This window comes from Papaver somniferum, chromosome 4 (assembly GCF_003573695.1).
Source record: "Papaver somniferum cultivar HN1 chromosome 4, ASM357369v1, whole genome shotgun sequence".
NCBI lineage: Eukaryota > Viridiplantae > Streptophyta > Magnoliopsida > Ranunculales > Papaveraceae > Papaver > Papaver somniferum.
Window position 1 is genome coordinate 85,172,737 of NC_039361.1, and position 19,573 is coordinate 85,192,309.

At 37.5% G+C, this 19,573-nt stretch overlaps 1 protein-coding gene and 1 long non-coding RNA gene across 5 annotated transcripts; both read right to left on the reverse strand.

Annotated features, from left to right (window-relative positions):
* Positions 1–229: 229 nt before the first annotated feature.
* Positions 230–4,612, reverse strand: LOC113274054. Of its 4 annotated transcripts, none has more exons than XR_003322739.1 (7): positions 4,463–4,612; positions 4,244–4,289; positions 3,212–3,274; positions 2,020–2,286; positions 896–976; positions 702–787; positions 230–569 (listed from the first exon to the last, which is right to left on the reverse strand). It is a non-coding gene; the product is annotated as an uncharacterized LOC113274054 (long non-coding RNA). The 4 variants fall into 4 exon arrangements; XR_003322741.1 differs by having other exon boundaries at positions 2,020–2,283; positions 4,463–4,605; XR_003322740.1 differs by having other exon boundaries at positions 2,020–2,283; positions 3,212–3,280; positions 4,463–4,605.
* An 8,935-nt stretch (positions 4,613–13,547) lies between these two features.
* LOC113272760 lies at positions 13,548–14,582 on the reverse strand. The gene has a single exon (XM_026522557.1). The coding sequence runs from the start codon at positions 14,580–14,582 to the stop codon at positions 13,548–13,550; it is 1,035 nt and encodes a 344-aa protein (XP_026378342.1).
* Between the last annotated feature and the right edge of the window lie 4,991 nt (positions 14,583–19,573).

Here is a 19,573-nt window from a genome sequence, read left to right on the forward strand (position 1 = left end):
CATTCTTTCCCTCCCAATAACATGACTCAAAATCCAGCACGATAATTCTTTATGAAGAATAATCAAGGCTCTTTTAATAGGAAAAAGTTAATCACTGGTTCTATGATCCTGATTCTATTGACCACTAATGTTAGAAGTAAACTTATAGTTCGACATTTTGGAACCCCTAATTTTGTCAGTAGCTTTGGCTAGTTGACCACGACTACTGGTAACCAAGCAGAAGCATTTACACAGTGTTGGATGTTTTGGATACCAGAATGAATGATCAGTTTCAGATAACAATCAAGCAACTGAATCAAAAATAAACTATACTGAGTTCTGTGTTTTAAACTCTCGTCGTATTGTTGGACGAATTCACAAACCCTGCAAGAAAAAATTATTAAACTCTCTGGTAGAAACTTTGTTGGTATAGACCACATCTAAGATTCTGACTTCCTTGGAGCAACTCGTATTCAAGTTGGCCATGGTTTCCATTCATCTCCATCGAACAGCTAATTGAGAGTCTAGTAGACAGTTGTCTGAAAGATCCTATAGGGAATCCATGTAAACTGGAAGACCATCTTTGTAACCTGTTATGGGGTTTAGCAGATTAAAACAGAACAATTAGGTAAACTTGGAAGAAGGTAACAGTAAGCAAAATATACATTGTTGGTTCAATTCATGTATCGAAATGTAATTTGATAATGATGTGATTGGCCTACATTCAAAACTATCCATGGAGCATGCCCACATCTAGGCTGGTAACTTCAATGGTGACTAATGTAATATAAGGAGACATCTTCATTTCCTGCAAAAAACCGGGTTCAGAAGATTTGTATAAAACAACCACGTATTAAGAAAAAAATGAAACATGATAAAATTAAGCAAATATGGAAGATATCAATTGAAAACGCACCCGCAACTTCGATTTAATTCACACATCCAAACTGGTAATTTGGGTGGCGACTCATGTAATTTAAAGGGCCATCTTCATTTCCTGCAAAGCTGAAAAAATAATTAAGTAAAAATGGAAGATATCGATTGAAAAAAATGCCATTTCATTCTCATGTAAATATCTTTCTTCCCGTATAGTTTACTGCTACCGAGTCGGCTTTCGGAAATGAGTATGCAAGCTAGGATTCAACTTCGAACCCCGGAATATGAATTCCTAATTGATATGAAATAACTCGTTTTCTTGTCATAATCTACACGGCCATGGCATCTGGATCAGCTAGCCTTTGCCGATTAAATCCCTGACTGGCATATGTGATGCACTTTACCCACATCAAAGGGCGTCAGATTCACTGTCTACACCTAGTCAAATGACTCGCACCCTTAACATCCTGATACAAAATTTCCAGTGCCCTTTACCAATGAAAAATAAATAATATTCAATCACGGGTTGGTTTGCACACTGTAGATTACCAACCATTCTAGAGACCCAACATTTTTAAAAGTCAATATAGAGAACACCCATATTCAGATTGACACCACTTGAGCAAATTAATATAAAAAAAAGGCATTACCGAGGTAAACATCACCTAAATTATCACAAATAAATCTTCCTTACTATTCTGTTATGCTAATCGGTCATTTGAACTGTTTAAGAAGATGAAAACAAAAAGCGGCAGAACACTGCAACTTCATTGTGAATCTAATTTTTCCTTCCTATAAAATTATAATAATTAGAAAAAATAATCACAAGGATTTAAATAAGAACATCCAAATAAAGAAGCTAATAACAAAGCGCTTAATCCTTTGCTGAAGGCAGCTTTTTACAAAATGCTTTAGTTTACAATAATCAGTCTTGCCGTATACTGAGGATCAAAATGGTCAAAGTGGCAGTCATAGGCACGCTTAAAATGAAAAAAAAAAAAAACATGTTTTCCTTCTCTTTTATGCAACCTTAATTAGTTAAAAGTAGACAAAATGGATAACAAAATTTTAATGTTTGATTGGTCTCTAATTTCGTTCATGGATTGTATTTACTGAATTCCAAAAAATGTAACAGCACAACACAATGAAATGTAAGTATATTACCTAAACATGTGCATCCTTTAATTCGATAAAGTGGTTCTTCAACAGAGGAGGAGACCATGGAAGGAAACAAATTAGGAATCTTGGTCAGCAGACTCAGCACTAACCGCCCATACACCTTGGACTCTCGATCAGTAACTAACTTGCATGAGTGGGTACCGATTTTCTACATGAATAGCTTGGACGAATCGTACCCTTAAGACCCTTTGAATATACAGTATCACGGTCAATCGGTAGGCCAACGATGCAAAAAAGTGTTGCTGAAATCTGCTGTTTTAATTGAAGAAACTAATCAAATTCACATTTATAGAAAAATTATAAGATAGTACTGATATTTAGTGTTATCCTTTTTTATGTTTAAAACATGGACCTTAAAACATTCAAGAAATAACAGTTGCTCATACCATCCATCTATGGTAATCAAAAGGTAAGTTGGGTATTCTTCCAAAAGAAAGTGCTTAATCAGGTCAGGTCCATGAGTATCCTATACGGCTTAAGGGCTGTATGTTTAGTTCTTAAGAGGATCTTCAGGTTCTATCCTTTTTTAGAGTTCGTCATAGGCAGATTAAACAAGATGTTCCTAAAGAGTGCTTTTGGGAGCCTCCGCAAGACAATGAGCTGATGTTATGTTGTGATGCAGTGGCTCGGGGAAATCCTGGAAGGGCGGGTGCAGATGTGGTTGTCCGTGATGCCAATGCTAATGTGGAAGGAGCTATGAGTGTTGGTTTTGGTGTACAAACAAACTACTTGGCTGAATTATTTTGCGTGATTGTTGGTCTAGAATGGGCTGTTAAGTTTGGAGTTGGCAATATTTGTATTCGAACAGACTCCATGAGTGCTGTTTTGGTCTTCTCGGGTAATGACATTGCAGTTCCTTGGTTTTTGAGGCCAAGATGGGTGGCAGTGAAGGCAAGTTATAATACCATTTATTTCATTCATTCTTTTAGAGAAACAAACTTTGCAGCAGACTGTATGGCCACAAGGGGTTGCTTGTTGGAAGAAGGTGAAGGTCTTAGTTATGATAATAGGCCTGATTTTATCTTGTCTATTGAATTACCAAATGTACCTTATTTTCGTTTTGATTAGGTTGTAAGTTTTTGGAGTGCTTTGCCTCTTTTCTTATGACCTTTGCTGTAACTCTTGATATTCTTTAATACATTTTGGACTTACCAAAAAAAAAAAAAAAAGCTCATACCATCCATCTTGCTTTAAGTTAATCACATTAGGCCAGCTGCGCATGCTGCTTGTACCCGACTACCTGCAACTGGAAAAAAATGTTAGGTAGAAAAGAAAGTTCAAATACAAAAGATGAGGCATTAATCCAATTCAGAAGCAATACACAATCCGCACAACCAATTTTTTTGTGTCTATTTCTGATGTTTTTTAAAGTAATCTTTGAATCAATGAAGGTAATTCAATGATGTAAATAGACGCATCAATGATATACTTGATAGCTCTCCAGTTTCTAGATTAGAGATGACCTCACAGTGCAACAGTGTTAGCAGCAAGGAATTCCCTATCCAAATACTATCTACCAGTTCTATAGAACCCCAACTTATCAGCAATTCAAATAACAATAGAACAGTTCTTCATTTTGAACTACTACCTAATTAAGCTTAAAGGAAAAAAAACAACTACACCACACAATGATCCAGAGTACTATTCGAGACACAAAACAAATATACCAAGCAATGTTAAAACTTAATAACGAAAACCATAAGCAATTACCTTATGATAATCCTCAATCTTAGAATTTCCAAATCAACTAAAAGAGAAGTTCTTAATCTTCCAAGTGAATATTGTAGGGCAACTGGGTAATTTTTTCACCACAGCAAGAACAGCTGTTGCTGTTGTGTCATTTATATAGGGTAAATGACAAAACTCAACATAGAACAAATATGATTAAAGTTGCTCAAATGTAACTTCCAAGTTACCGAACCTTAGAACCTGTAACTCTATCTTGTTATTATATATTTGTTTCATTAACAAAATCCTTTCATTAGACTCAAAAACCAAATCCCAGAGTTTAAATTTGTAAAAGACAAAAAAAAATTGATTTCCTTTGCAGTCAAATCAAGAAAGAGTTAGACACAGAACATTTTGGCGAATGGTTCAATTTTTTAATCAAACAACTGATATACATATCAAGTCCTATTCTAATTCAAATCAATTCAAATTCTATTTGACATATTGAAACTGTGACATGCCTATTGAAATTGTGACATACCTAAGATTGACGGTGGGCTGTCTCCCAATGTATAGTAGCACAAAATCTGCAACAAAATGCGCACAGAAATAGTTATTACCTTTTACAGTTTATTGTAAGCTCTATTCTTAGATCAATCTGAAAGTTAACCAAAATTAAATCAAAGATTTTAGATAAACAACAAAATCAAAGAGATCATTCATTAACAGCAATACGCTAGAAACCAATGTAAAAACTTACATGTCTATCAACAATATGAATCTTTACGGGGTTTGGGTTGTTGTTGAATTATACTCGAATGAGAAGCCGAAAGAAGGACTGCAAAAGTAAAATGTAACAAACCCAGAATCGAAAGGTTTGGAGCATTGAACCAAAACCCTCTGCCTCCCCTCTATATCCTGGTATCCATGGTTTTTCTTGGGGACCATGGTTCTAGTTTTAGTAAGACATTAGAAGTGAAATGAAGACACCCCTTATCCAAATATTTATGTTAATACCAAAATTACCGTTCCTAATTAAGTATGTATAATAATTAGTTAGTGAAATCATTAGTTAGTGTAATTAAATTCGGTTAATTATTGATTACTGTAAGATAAAATCAATATTATTTTTCTTAAATTAAGTTATTGAAAGGGAAGAAGAAGGAGATTATAAGAGTTGGAAAAACTCAATTATTTTTTTATTTTTTGAATCCGAAACTTCAACCTACCCAAGCATATTTCACATTTAGTTTTGTGCTGCTTGAACTGGCCAAAATATTCAGAAAACAAGAAATTTTATAGCTTGAATTGGGTTAAGTCAAACAAGTTCGGCTACAAGATCTAAAGAACAAATAGCCGAACTTGTTTGGAAGTGTAATTTCGGCTACTTTTTCCTAAGACGCAGGTAGCCGAACTCGCTTTTAATGGAGGTTTTGATGAGTTCGGCTAACAGGTTCCGGGACATGTAACTGAACTTTTATTCTAGAGTATATAGAGTAATGTTCGGTTTCCAACATTGGACTAAACCGAACTCAATATCAGACTGAAGTTCGGTTAGGAGAAAAAGTTCTCAAACAAACCGAATTCAACATATGTGTTTGCATAGTAGAGTTCGGTTATAATTTATTTTTTTTTGCGAACCAACCGAACTCAACATATTGATTTTCAGAGAAGGGTTCGGTTAGCAAAAAAATTTTTTTTGCGAACCAGCCGAACTCAGCATTTCTTGTTCTAATACAAGTGTTCGATTAAATGACAAAATTTTCCAATTAACCTAACTAGCCGAACACAATATATTGGTTTTCAAAGAGGAGTTCGATTAATTTTTTATTTTTTTTGCGAACCAACCGAACTCGGAGTTCGGTACGAAAAAATAAGTTTGTGATAACCGAAGTGTTCTTTGTGTTATTGGTTTTAGAATGTTCGGTTAGCGAACTAGGTTTTTCTTAAAAAATTCCTAACCGAACATGCCACAGTAACTTCCATTTAAACCATATTTTGATGATTTCTGCTCAATTTTCTCGATCAAAAATAAATTAAAAGTGATGGCTTTTTCATTTGAACAAGGAACTTCAAGGAAAGAGAGAAGAAGAAGAGAAGAGTTTTTTTTTTCAAAAACTAAGAATTTCCGGAGTTTTTGTTTTTGATTTTGATTAATGATTCATTTAGATTAGACACACATATATACATATATAGATATATATATATATATATATATATGATTAGATTTATATAGATAGTTATTAGGTTATTTTTAATTTAAATTATAGTAAAGGGTAAATGTGTGTTTATCTATCTTTTGGAAACCCCTTATAAGCATAGAGAAGTTGGCTTAATAAAATCATGGTCCCCTCGAAAAAACCCATGGTCCCCAAAAAATTGTACCTTTTATGGCGATTTTTTTGCAAAATGAAACCTAACACAAATATCTAATTTGAAACTCCCTCCGTCTCTAAAAAATAGGTTTGTTTCCTTATTTGGGTATGTCAAAAAATAGGCTTGTTTCCATATGTGGAAAGTCAAATGTTATGATTTTACTAGTATACCCATAGAGGGACCACTCCTCTCTCTCCCTTTTCTCTCTTACTTAACTACAATAATATAATAAGTGGTAGGAAAGAGTTCGTGTCCACAGAGAGGCTTTTGTTGTTATGTAATTTTCAGTTTCTAAGATAACCAAGGGGGATTTTTGTTTCAGCAAATAAGATAAAATAAAGTAAAGCAAAGCAAATAGTTGGAATAATCAATAAGGAGAAGATATTGGTCATGGGATAGTATCATTCACAAACATGTATTTTCATCAATGACTAGAATTCTTCCTAGAAAGCAACCCAAAGTGTAAAGCACAATTAAGTTTAACTCCCTAAAAGCTTTAAGATTTATGGAATAAGACTAATCAAAGCAATCAAACGTGTAAAAGCACTAATTCGATTTAACCAAGGTTATGATTCATATGTGACGAGTAGGATATATCACTACAAGCACTACCCACAATTATGCTACTTAAAATCAGGGACAAACAACTTTTTCGTATTGAAAACCCTAATATAGCTCTAGATATGAATGCAAATCGGATTGATTCCGGACTCAACCAATCAAACAATCAAATCCTATAACACTATTAACCATGAATCATAAACAATAAAGTATTGAGACAAAACTAATTCATAGATTCAAATAACATGCTTGAGAAATCAACTTTTATCCCATAACCAATAGTTGTATTTAGTTACTCATAATAATAGAGTTCATCATAATCATAATCAATAAAATAAAGAAGATGAAAACAAACAAAAGCAAACCCGTAGAAGAAGTTCTCTTCAAATCTCCAAGTAGAAAATAATACGTCCTATCAAAAGTTGTAGAAATTTTTTCCTTTTTTGTAGCTTTTCTCCCTTCCAAAACTAGATCAAAACTTCAAAGCCCATTAGATGAAAATCCACGTGGCCCAAAAGCGAGATGAACCCATGTAGAAACTCTGCCAAATCGTCGCCTAAAAGTGGTCGGAGAGTCGCCGGAAATTGGGCTCAGGTGACTGGAAAAGTCAAACCGGTGATCGGTCAAACGAGTCAACTCGGTCAAGGTCAGACCGAGTCAAAGTCACTGAGTCAAACGCTGAGTGAGCTGAGTCAGAGTCTAACTCAGTAGCTGACTGGTCTTGGCCAAAGTTGTTGCTTGCACAGGCTTAAGCTTGTTGTTGCACAATCATTATGCATCACCAGTGCACCCCCAGTCAAGATGGTTGTCCTTATCTTGCAGCTATCGCCGAGCCATGACAGGGCCCAACACTTCCTAGCCTAGACTGCACAACCTTCATTATAACTCCACTGCTTCTCTGCCTTTTAACAGCACCATCTCCTTCCTTTCATCACTCCATTCTCTACAACTCCATCACTATTTGATAATGCTGCACACTGCCATCACAGTCAGCTCCCAATTAACCCCAGCTGCACCTACAATTCTGTATTATGAAACTCATTCATATGTGCAACATCACCACCAACTGATTCCAGTTCATCTTCTCTCAATTTGACAGCAGCAACATAAGATCAATTGCAGTTTCTCATTGACTCAACCCTGGCAGCACACAATCTCATTTCCAACAACAGACTCCGGCAACAACAAGTTTATCTCATCTACATTACCAACGTCAGCTGCTTCTTGACCTTAGCAGCACAACAACACCACATCTGCAGCTTCAATCACTCAGTTCAACTCAGCTGCTCACTTCAGTGCAATTCATGCTTGCACTTGACATAGAACTCCCAACAACATTTTAGCTTAACCTGCGACAGCTTCTATCTCAGGCCAAAACCAATTCCACCACTGCATTGCCATCAGCATCACAACCTGCACCATTGCATCACCCATTCCATCTGCACAGCAACAACCAAGCTCTACACATGCTCTGTGCAAACTCAACATCTTAGCAACATCAATCTCATCTTCCATTCACTGCTTCATGGCATCCCATTAATCAACACCAGTACCACCTCCTTCCTTCATCACCAGTGGCACCAACAGAACCAGCACAACCCACTCCACCTGAAATATTCATTAGCAGCATCACTGTAACAAGCCTGCAACTCAGACTTGAGTCACACAAGGACTTAACCTGTACAACATCACCACACTGCATAGCTACAATCTTAGTTTCATACCCTCAGCTCAAGCCTCAATTCTCATCTCCAGTTCATTCCCTACCTTTACCACCAACACTGTGAAATATCTCCTCAAACTTGAGCAACTCAGCCCCATTTCCTGCATACCACCATTCAGTTGCAACACCACTAACATCAGCCATCATACCCTGTAAACCTAACTTACATCTACAAAGAAAAACCACCATCTTCTTCCATCTGCCATTGGATCATCATCTTCTCAACCTTCCCTGTTTCAGATTCAAAACCCCAGCTTCTATTCCTTCTCAGACCTGTACCAACACACCCACAGACAGCATCTCAATTTCTTCCTCGGACTCAAACCCTCCATCTGAGTCTTCCTTGTGCTTCTTCAATCTGAGAAGAAAACATCAAACCCCTATTTAATTTGTCACCCTGTAGCTTCTCTTCTCCACAGTAGCAGACTCAACTTTCTCAGATCCTCTTTCTCACAGAAACCCCTTCAATTGCTCCTCCATAATCACCAGATCGAGAATTTATCTTCATCAGATCACTGGTTCAACCCTCAACACTATCAGTAGCACCACCATCTCTGCGATTTACGCTTCAAACCACATCAACTTCTTTCTTTGATTCTCTAATTCAAACAAAATCCAACTCTTCCCTGCCAGCATCAGCAGTATCAATTCAGCTCAAATCCTAAACTTCCATCTCTGCGATTTACTACTGAGAAATTGGGGAAGAATCAAATGGTAAACTGATTCCTGTTGTAATTATTTAATTACACACCTACTGCTAACTAATTAGGTGTACTCAGCATAAAATTAACTAAAAATGTACAATTATGCAAGTAACAAAGAAAGTGGAGTGAAGGAGGTTATATTATTAAACTGTTATCGTTACAAAATGAGAACAACCAGAGCCTATTTATAGGCAGAAGTTATATGACATGTCAAATACGATGTGGACACGTCCATGCTTATGTGTCCATAATACAGTTCACATGAGATTATCATTATCTAAAAGATAATGTTCCTTCTCAGTTAAGAGTTCCTTAACCGACAGTTTATGTAGTAAATGAACTAAGTTCTCGTGGGTGTGGAAGGTGGGCCTTTAAGGTGTTTAGGCTTATCCTCTGTTTAGTCGGTTTACTTTGCTGAGAAATTGATCCAGTGAAAGCTGGATTGTTCGAGATATCAAAATGGTGGGCCATTCCTTAACTCATGCTTACGTAACACTCCCCCTTGGGCCACCATTTCTAATAACGTTTCCTCATTAAAACCTTGCCGGTAAAACCCAGTGGGACAAAACCCGGACGAAGGAAAAAAGAGTACAACAAAGATCTTAGAACGGTGTTGGACACGCGTATGCTGCCTCGTTAAAACCTTGACAAGGAAAACCCAGTAGGACAAAAACCTTGGTGAAGGAAAAAGAGTACAGCGCGTTATAGTCCAAAACTCCCCCTGAACAAAACCTCCGTTAATTTGTCTGCTTGTACATGTGGCGCATTCCGATTCCATATACCAACTTCCGAAAAACTTTAGTCGGCTGAGACTTGGTGAATAGATCAGCATAATTCTCACAAGATTGTATCTTCTGGATATCAATCTCCTTATTTTTCTAGAGGTGGTGATAATAAAATAACTTCGGTGAAATGTGCTTTACTCTATCACCCTTGATGTAGCCTTCTTTCATTTGTGCTATGCACGCCGAGTTTTCTTCACAAATTGTCGTTGGCACAGTAGTTATGGAAGTCAGACCGCAAGAGCTTCTGATGTGTTCGATTAATGACCGCAACCATACACATTCTCTACTTGTTTCATGGAGAGCAATTATCTCGGAGTGATTCGAGGAAGTAGCTAGGGTGCTCTGCTTACAGGAATGCCATGAGATTGCAGTACCGCCAACGGTAAAAACGTACCCTGTCTGAGATATTCCTTTGTGCGGATCTGATAGATATCCAGCATCCGTATATCCTGTTATCTGTGGATAGTCTAAAGAATATTTCGAGTAGAATAAACCCATGTCAGTAGTACCACGAAGGTGACGGAAAATATGTTTTACCCATGTCCAATGTCTTTTTGTTGGCGCAGAACTATACCTGGCTAATAAATTTACTGCAAAAGAAATATCGGGCCTGGTACATTGAGATAAATATAATAAAGCCCCAATTGCACTTAAGTATGGTACTTCCGGACCAAGAAGTGCTTCATCCTCATCTTTAGGACGAAATGGATATCTTTTGGGATCAAGGGATCTTACAACCATTGGGGTGCTAAGCGGATATGTTTCGTTCATTTTAAAACGTTTCAAGATTTTCTCTGTGTAAGTGGATTGATGAACAAGAATTCCGCTTTCATAATGCTCAAGTTGTAGGCCAAGACAAAATTTTGTTTTACCGAGATCTTTCATCTCGAACTCCTTCCTTAAGCATTCAATTGCTTTGGAGAGTTCACCAGGAGTTCCGATTAAATTGATGTCATCTACATATACAGCTATTATTGCAATTCCAGATTTTGTCTTTTTAATAAATACACATGGGAAAATAGGATTTTTTACATATCCCTCTTTCATTAGGTATTCACTGAGGCGATTATACCACATTTGCTCGGATTGTTTCAATCCATATAGAGCTCTATTTAATTTTAGTGAATACATATGACGTGGTTTCCCTTCAGGTAATTTGAATCCTTCCGGAAGTTTCATATAAATATCTGTATCTAGCTTGCCATATAGATACGCAGTGACCACGTCCATTAGATGCATGTCAAACCTTCCATAGACTGCCAGACTAATTAAATATCGAAAGGTAATTGCATCCATAACGGGGGAGTATGTCTCTTCATAGTCAATCCCAGGTTTTTGTAGGAAACCCTTTGCCACTAGTCGTGCTTTATAGCGAACGACTTCATTTCTCTCATTACGCTTTCTTACAAACACCCATTTGTAATCTACAGGATTCACATTTTCTGGTGTCTGTATTGGGCGCCCACAAACGTTGCGTTTAGAGAGAGATTCCAATTCATCTTGGATTTCCACTTTCCATTTAGGCCAGTCGTCTCTTTTTCGACATTCTTCTATAGAGTGTGGTTCAATATCATCATTATCTGTGGCGATTTTCGTAGCTACTGAGAATGAAAATATATCGTCGACAATTATTGTATTACGATCCCACACTTCTCTGTCGCATGCATAATTTATGGAAATTTCCTCATTCACAGGTACCTGTGTCTCAGCGAAGACTTTATTCTCTTCAGGAGGTTCATCAGAGAAAGTGGATAGTTCTTTGATTGTCTCTTCAGGAGCACTATCTGTAGCCTCTTCAGGAGCACTACCTTTGATTGAGACATATTGGCTCTTCCTCTTTCGAGGGACAGAATCTTTTGAACCAATTGGTCGTCCACGGTTCAGGCGTGGCTTTGATGACTCGTTTGCCGCTGGGCTCCCAATTTGTCCCGTCGGTACATCAATCCGAGCTGGAGCATTTCTAGCAGGCACATAGGATTTTGTAATTCGACCAGTATCAGTAAATGCATCAGGCATTTGGTTTGCAATATTTTGCAGATGTATAATCTTTTGCACCTCAAGTTCAGATTTATTAGTGCAAGGGTCAAGATGAGACAGACTTGGTGTGTACCAAGATATTTCACGCCGTTCTTTTGACGGCTTATCATCTCCCCCTAACGGCGGGAAAAGCGTCTCATCAAAATGACAATCTGCAAATCTGGCTGTAAAGACATCACCTGTTAAAGGCTCTAAATACCTTATAATAGACGGTGAATCAAAACCAACATAAATACCAAGGCGACGTTGTTGACCGAATTTAGTGCGTTGTGGTGGTGCAATAGGCACATAAACAGCACAACCAAAGACACGTAAGTGCGAAATATCTAGTTGCTTCCCCAAGACAAGTTGTAGAGGGGAGTATTGATGGCTAGCAGTTGGTCGAAGTCGGACTAAAGCCGCTGCGTGCAAAATAGCATGTCCCCATGCAGAAACTGGTAATTTAGTCCTCATAAGCATGGGTCGAGCAACCAACTGAAGATGCTTTATAAAAGACTCAGCTAATCCATTCTGAGTGTGCACATGTGCTACAGAATGCTCGACATCAATACCAACTGAAAGTCAATAAGCATCAAAAGCCTTATATGTAAATTCACTAGCGCCATCAAGCCGAATGGACTTAATAGGAAAGTCCGGAAAATGGGCTCGCAACCGAATAATTTGGGGAAGCAGTCTGGAAAATGCAACATTACGTGTTGATAATAAGCAGACATGAGACCATCTAGCAGATGCGTCTATCAATACCATAAAGTATTGAAATGGTCCACAGTGTGGGTGGATAGGCCCACAAATGTCACCATGTATCCTCTGTAGGAATGTTGGTGACTCGATAATAACTTTGGTTAAGGATGGTTTTATAACCAGTTTTCCTAGGGAACAAGCAACACAATTCATATACTTACTTAACAAAAGCTTCTGGTTCTGTAACGGATGTCCATGAGCATTTTGTATTATTCTACTCATCATGGTAGAACCTGGGTGTCCAAGCCGGTCATGCCAAAGCTTGAATAATTCAGGGTCATTAAACTTCTGGTTAATGACAATATGAGATTCGACTATCCGAATTTTCGTAAGATATAACCCAGAAGAGATGGCCTTAAGCCTCTCCACAACGTGCTTCTGGCACGAGGCAGATGAAGTAATATACAGGTACTCCATATTATGCTCATCCGTTGTTTCAAGGTGGTAACCATTACGCCGAATATCTTTAAAACTCAACAGATTCCTTTGGGATCTGGTAGAATATAAGGCGTCTTCAATAATTAATTTTGTACCTCCTGGTAGAATGATACACGCTCTTCCGGAGCGTCTATCATATTACTCGAACCCGAAATGGTATTCACATTACCTTTAAACCTCTTCAAGGTTATAAAATATTTATGGGTTCGAAAAATTGTGTTTGTTGTTCCACTGTCAACCAAACAAACATCTCCATCGTCCATTTTGGATAGATTACTTCTGGAATACATATCCTTCAACACAAATAGACGAGAGAAAATTAAACAACAATACTACCAAAATGTCCACTTATATTACACCAAAAAATGTGGTATACATCACCAAAAAGAACACACCCAAAATTACAACAAGAGAAAAGAAAAGAAAAAACATACAGAAAACACAAGGAAATATACTACAGGGCATAAGGAAGAAACAGTTCTACAACTCATCAAAAGAAAACTGACTAGGCTCGCCACTTTCAAGGTCGACGATATAATCAGATACATCCAAGTGGGTATCACTGGTACTGGGGGCACTGGCTTCAATTAAATTTGTTTCTATGTTTTCGGCAGGTCGCTTCAGGGACGCCTGATAGAGCCTAACAAAATGTTCTGGCGTACGACAGGTACGCTGCCAATGATCAGTTAAGCCACACCGATAGCAAACACTTTTCTGAGGAGGTTTACTAGAATAACCCTTTCCCTTTTCTTGGTTCGGTTCCTTTGGTTCCGCAATTTTTAGCGGCCATTGGTACGGCTGGTAACGGACACCCTTTCCTCGTTCATTTTTGTGGCCCCCACGTTGGTTTCCTTTACCATTTCCATGTTTGCCTTTGTTACCATGATTATTTCCTCGTCTAAAATGCGTAGCAGCGTGTGCTTCAGGCACCGCTGCGGAACCAATAGGACGAGCTTCATGGTTTCTTAACAAAAGCTCATTATTCTGCTCTGCAATCAACAAACAGGAAATTAGCTCGGAATATTCTGTAAATTTACGCTCTCGATATTGCTGCTGCAGGAGCACATTCGAGGCATGAAAAGTTGTAAATGTTTTCTCTAACATTTGTTCGTCAGTGACATTTTCCCCGCACAATTTTAATGTCGAGGTAATTTTAAATAGAGCAGAATTACAAGCTGCCACTGATCGAAAATCTTGCAGCCGCAAGTTCAACCAATCATTCCGAGCTTTTGGAAGTATGACCAACTTCAGGTGGTCAAACCGTTTTTTCAGACAGTTCCATAAAGTAAATGGATCTTTAACTGTCAAATATTCCCTTTTTAAATCATCATGGAGATGATGGCGAAGGAAAATTAGAGCCGTAGTGCAGTCCTGGTTGGACGCGTTGTTTTCTTCTGTAATAGTATGCCCGAGGCCTTTAGCTCCCAAATGAAGCTCGGCATCAAGTGCCCAAGAAATATAATTATTTCCTGAGATGTCAAGACCTGCGAATTCGAGTTTCGTTAGATTTTCCATTTAAGAAAAGTATTCAAAGGAACAACAACTACCTATACTCCCTGTATTTTAGTTGTTGAACAGCAGTAGCTTGGCCGTCTAGCGTCGGGAGCGATTCGTGCTGGTAACGTGTTTTAATTATTTAATTACACACCTACTGCTAACTAATTAGGTGTACTCAGCATAAAAGTAACTAAAAATGTACAATTATACAAGTAACAAAGAAAGTGGAGTGAAGGAGGTTATATTATTAAACTTTTATCGTACAAAATGAGAACAACCAGAGCCTATTTATAGGCAGAAGTTATATGACATGTCAAATACGATGTGGACACGTCCATGCTTATGTGTCCATAATACAGTTCGCATGAGATTATCATTATCTAAAAGATAATGTTCCTTCTCAGTTAAGAGTTCCTTAACCGACAGTTTATGTAGTAAATAAACTAAGTTCTCGTGGGTGTGGAAGGTGGGCCTTTAAGGTGTTTAGACTTATCCTCTTTTTAGTCGGTTTACTTTGCTGAGAAATAGATCCAGTGAAAGCTGGACTGTTCGAGATATCAAAATGGTGGTCCATTCCTTAACTCATGCTTACGTAACAATTCCCCCATTTTAGGTTCTGTTGTAATAAATCTAGAATGACTAAAAACGCCCATGGGTGTTTTTAACAATTATCCATAGACTCCAATTGGGTGCCCCCTATCCTTGACTGTGATCCAGACGGCATTTGGCTCTGAAATGACCTCTTTGCCCTTTTTCTCCAAATGAACGTTCTTCCTTGAGCAGCAACCGCCTCTCATTTCTTAGACCTACTTATTCTTTCTTTAATTTCTATTCATCACTAAAGTTGTCATGCTTTTCATACAGAAATTTGCGTCACTAAAGCCGACATACTTTTCAGACAGAGATGAAGAAATAAAAGAAAATAATGAGAAATAGTTTCGCCCAACAATGGTTGCACCTTTTGGCCCTTTAAGCAACATTTCTTCTTCTTTTAGTTCCAAATGACTCCAAAGTACCTAAATACTCAAAAGCAACCATAAGATACATAATTTACAAGAAAAGTAGCAAAGAAAGCATAAATACTAGATATAAAATTAGGTGTTTTAGACACTTATCAAATTTCCTCACACTTAGACTTTGCTAGTCCTCGAGCAAATCAAACAAAATAATTATAAAACATACATACAATCCGTCTCGTCGAGCCTACGGTCACTTTTAGCATAAATAACAAGCCTTTAAACCCCTAGGTGTCCCTAGTGGACGAGTTATAGTCTCGTGAAGGTTTACAAGAGGTTTTCCTACAAAACCTATTTTTCCAACTCCATCTACCTGTAACAAATCCATTAATGAATCCAAAATGGTTGCAAGATGAGGTACCTTGTTATGAATCCAAATTAATATATATAAATAAGCTCTGTTAATAAAGTCGAACAAGCCACAATCTCAGAAAATAACAAACCACGATCACAAATGAAGAGCTAAAGAAGATGGAAATATATATAGATGGTTATGATGTTTACTAAAGTGATCGATGTTTCCCATATCTGTCTGAAGGTCGCTGCCAATGATGAACCTATGAATCCTATTGGATTGAGCTACTGGTCTGAATTCTAATATCAACACACTGGCATATACAAGGGAACCAGCAGTCAATAAACTAAAATCTAGATCGACTCACTGGCATATACAAGGGAACCAGGAGTCGATTTTATTGCACCATAACAATTTTTTTTGAGACATCATGATTGGATCTTGTGGATCCAAGTGCATGTTTCTTGTCAGCAAATTACATGATAGTTCCTTTGGATCCTGCACTCCACGCTTTCTTAGGAGACAGAGACAGGGAGAACACACACATATTGCTTTATCCAAGTGTCGAATTTATTCCGTTTGGTCAATTGGTCGGTCTTTTTTTTTTTTTTTTTGTAGTAACTCAATCACACTATTTCATCCTAACAGTAATAACAAGTCGATGTTAGTGACCCACCAAATCACATAGATATAACATAAAGGTTGCAAAAGTAAACACGGAAAGTGATATGGTGATGTTCCGAGCTATGGTAACAACTTTCATATTATTTCTAACACTTGAATAATTTTGTACCTTGTAGTTAATGGGTTCCTCAACTCCCGCAACCAAAACGGTTTCATCCACATAGATTGATAGTGTCATCCTAAAGGCAAATTTTTCTATGTTTTGGAGTATCATTTTTTTTTCTTTTCATTTTTCAGTTTTCTATTTATTTATTTTTTACTAAAAAGCATCAAACTCTAAAAACATATAAATGCTCCCCCACACTTAAACTTTACATTGTCCTCAATATAAATTAACTCATCCAAAGTGAAGTTCAAGGTGGGAAATTACGCAAATAATATGCAAAAACAAAGATAACAATACTTAAAAAATAAAAAGATAAAGGTAAACATACAAAACCGGTGGGTTGCCTCCCACTTAGCGCTTGGTTTAAATTCGGCAGCCCGACTATCTCCTTGCTTTCTATGACTCTTCCAGAGGGATTGCATCCACAAAATTAACTCCTTCCACCACTTCGGAAGAGAAGTTCTCATAGTATGGTTTCAACCGGTGCCCATTAACTTTAAATTCCTTGCATGTAGCTATGCTACGAATTTCGACTGCACCATGAGAAAACACATTAGTAACAATGAAAGGTCCAATCCAACGTGACCTTAATTTACTCGGAAATAATTGCAAGCGAGAATTAAACAAAAGCACTTTCTGCCCAACATAAAATTGTTTTTTAGAAATCATAGTATCATGAAAGGCCTTCGTTTTATCCTTGTAAATGCGTGAGCTTTCAAATTCATCATTGCGAAGCTCCTCTAGCTCTTGGAGTTGTAACTTCCTTTGCTTTCCAGCACCATTCATCTCCATATTGTATTGCTTAATAACCCAAAACGCCTTATGGTCAATCTCCACGGGTAAGTGACAAGGTTTACCATACACAAGCCTAAAAGGAGACATCCCAATAGGTGTCTTGTATGCGGTTCTATAAGCCCACAAAACATCATTAAGTCGCATGCTCCAATCCTTCCTTGTTGGATTCACCGTCTTCTCAAGTATGGATTTCACCTCTCGGTTGGAAACCTCGGCTTGTCCATTTGTTTGGGGATGATAAGGTGTTCCAATCTTGTGCGACACATTGTACTTCTTCAACAAGTTTTGTAAGAACCTGTTTTTGAAGTGAGAACCCCGATTGCTAATTATGGCTCTTGGAATTCCAAACCTTGCAAAAATATTAACTTGCACAAAATCTGAAACCACTTTAGAATCATTAGTTGGGGTGGCCTTAGCTTCCACCCATTTAAAGACATAATCAACAACAAGTAAGATATAAAAAATCCATGGGAGTTGACAAAAGGACCCATAAAATCAATACCCCATACATCGAAAACTTCAATAAATTGAATAAAAGTTTGTGGCATTTTATTTCGAGCACCTAGATTGCATGTTCTTTGGCACCTATCACAAGTTGTACAAAATATATATGCATCCTTAAACAAGGTTGGCCAATAGAAACCGCTTTCAAGCACCTTGTGAGAGGTTCTCTTACTCCCAAAATGTCATCTGCAAGCATAATAGTGACAAAAAGACAATATAGAATTAAATTCACATTCGGGAACGCACCTTCTTATTACTTGGTCGCTGCAATGTTTCCACAAGTATGGATCATCCCATATGTATCCGCTTCCCAATTTCTTAAGTTTGTCCCTCTCAGGACGAGACAAGTTCTTTGTAATTTGTTTAGACACCAAGTAACTGACAATATCAGCATACCATGGTTCTCCAAACGCAATTGAGAATAGTTGCTCATCCGGGAAGCTTTCACACAATGGGATAACTTCCTTGTCCACAGCAAGACGGCTCAAGTGATCCGCAATGGTGTTCTCAATTCCTTTCTTGTCTTTAATTTCAAGATCAAACTCTTGCAAGAGTAAAATCCATCGTATGAGCCTCGGTTTTGCTTCTTTCTTCATTAGCAAGTACCTAAGTGGTGCATGATCAGAAAAGACAACAACTTTTGTACCAATTAGATAAGAGCGAAACTTTTCCAAAGCAAAAACAATGGCTAACAACTCTTTTCCAGTGGTTGTATAGTTTTGTTAGGCCTTATTTAACGTTCTAGAATCATGATAAATAGCATGAGGTATCTTCCCCACATGTTTCCCAAGCACCGCACTAACCGCATAGTCACTTGCATCACACATGAGCTCAAAAGGCTTTCTCCAATCCGGTGGTTTAATGATAGGGGATGAAATCAAAAGTTATTTCAAACGATTGAATGTCGCCACACACTTTTCATGATGAAAACCACATCTTTTTGCAATAAATTGCAAAGTGGTGATGCTATCTTGGAAAAGTCATTGATAACTCTACGATAAAAACCTGCATGACCAAGAAAAGAACGTATATCGCTCACCGTAGTGGGGGGTGGGGGTGGAGAGGGGGGTTAGAGCACGAATAAGGTCTACCTTAGATTTATCAACTTCCAAGCCTTTAGAAGATATAATATGTCCTAAAACTATGCCATGAGTTACCATGAAATGGCATTTATCCCAATTCAGCACAAGGTTTGTTTCAACACATCGTTCAAGGATTAATAACAAATTGTTCAAACAAAGGTCAAATGAATCACCAAAGACACTTAAGTCGTCCATGAACACTTCAATGATGTTTTCAACATATTCTGAAAAAATACTTACCATACACCTTTGAAAAGTAGCCGGAACATTGCACAAGCCAAAAGGCATCCTTTTATAAGCAAAAGTACCGAAAGGACAAAGTGAAAGTAGTTTTCTCTTGATCATATGGTGCTATCACAATCTGATTCTAACCTGAATAGCCATCAAGTAAACAATAGTAAGCGTGTCCAGCTAAAAATTCAAGCATTTGATCAATAAAAGGTAAAGGAAAGTGATCTTTTCTAGTAGTGGCATTCAATTTTCTATAATCAATACAAACTCTCCAACCGGTCTGCACACGAGTTGGG

Excerpts from the sequence above, each read along its gene's own strand:
- LOC113272760 (XM_026522557.1), bottom strand. The coding sequence starts at position 14,582 with ATGGAAAATCTAACGAAACTCGAATTCGCAGGTCTTGACATCTCAGGA.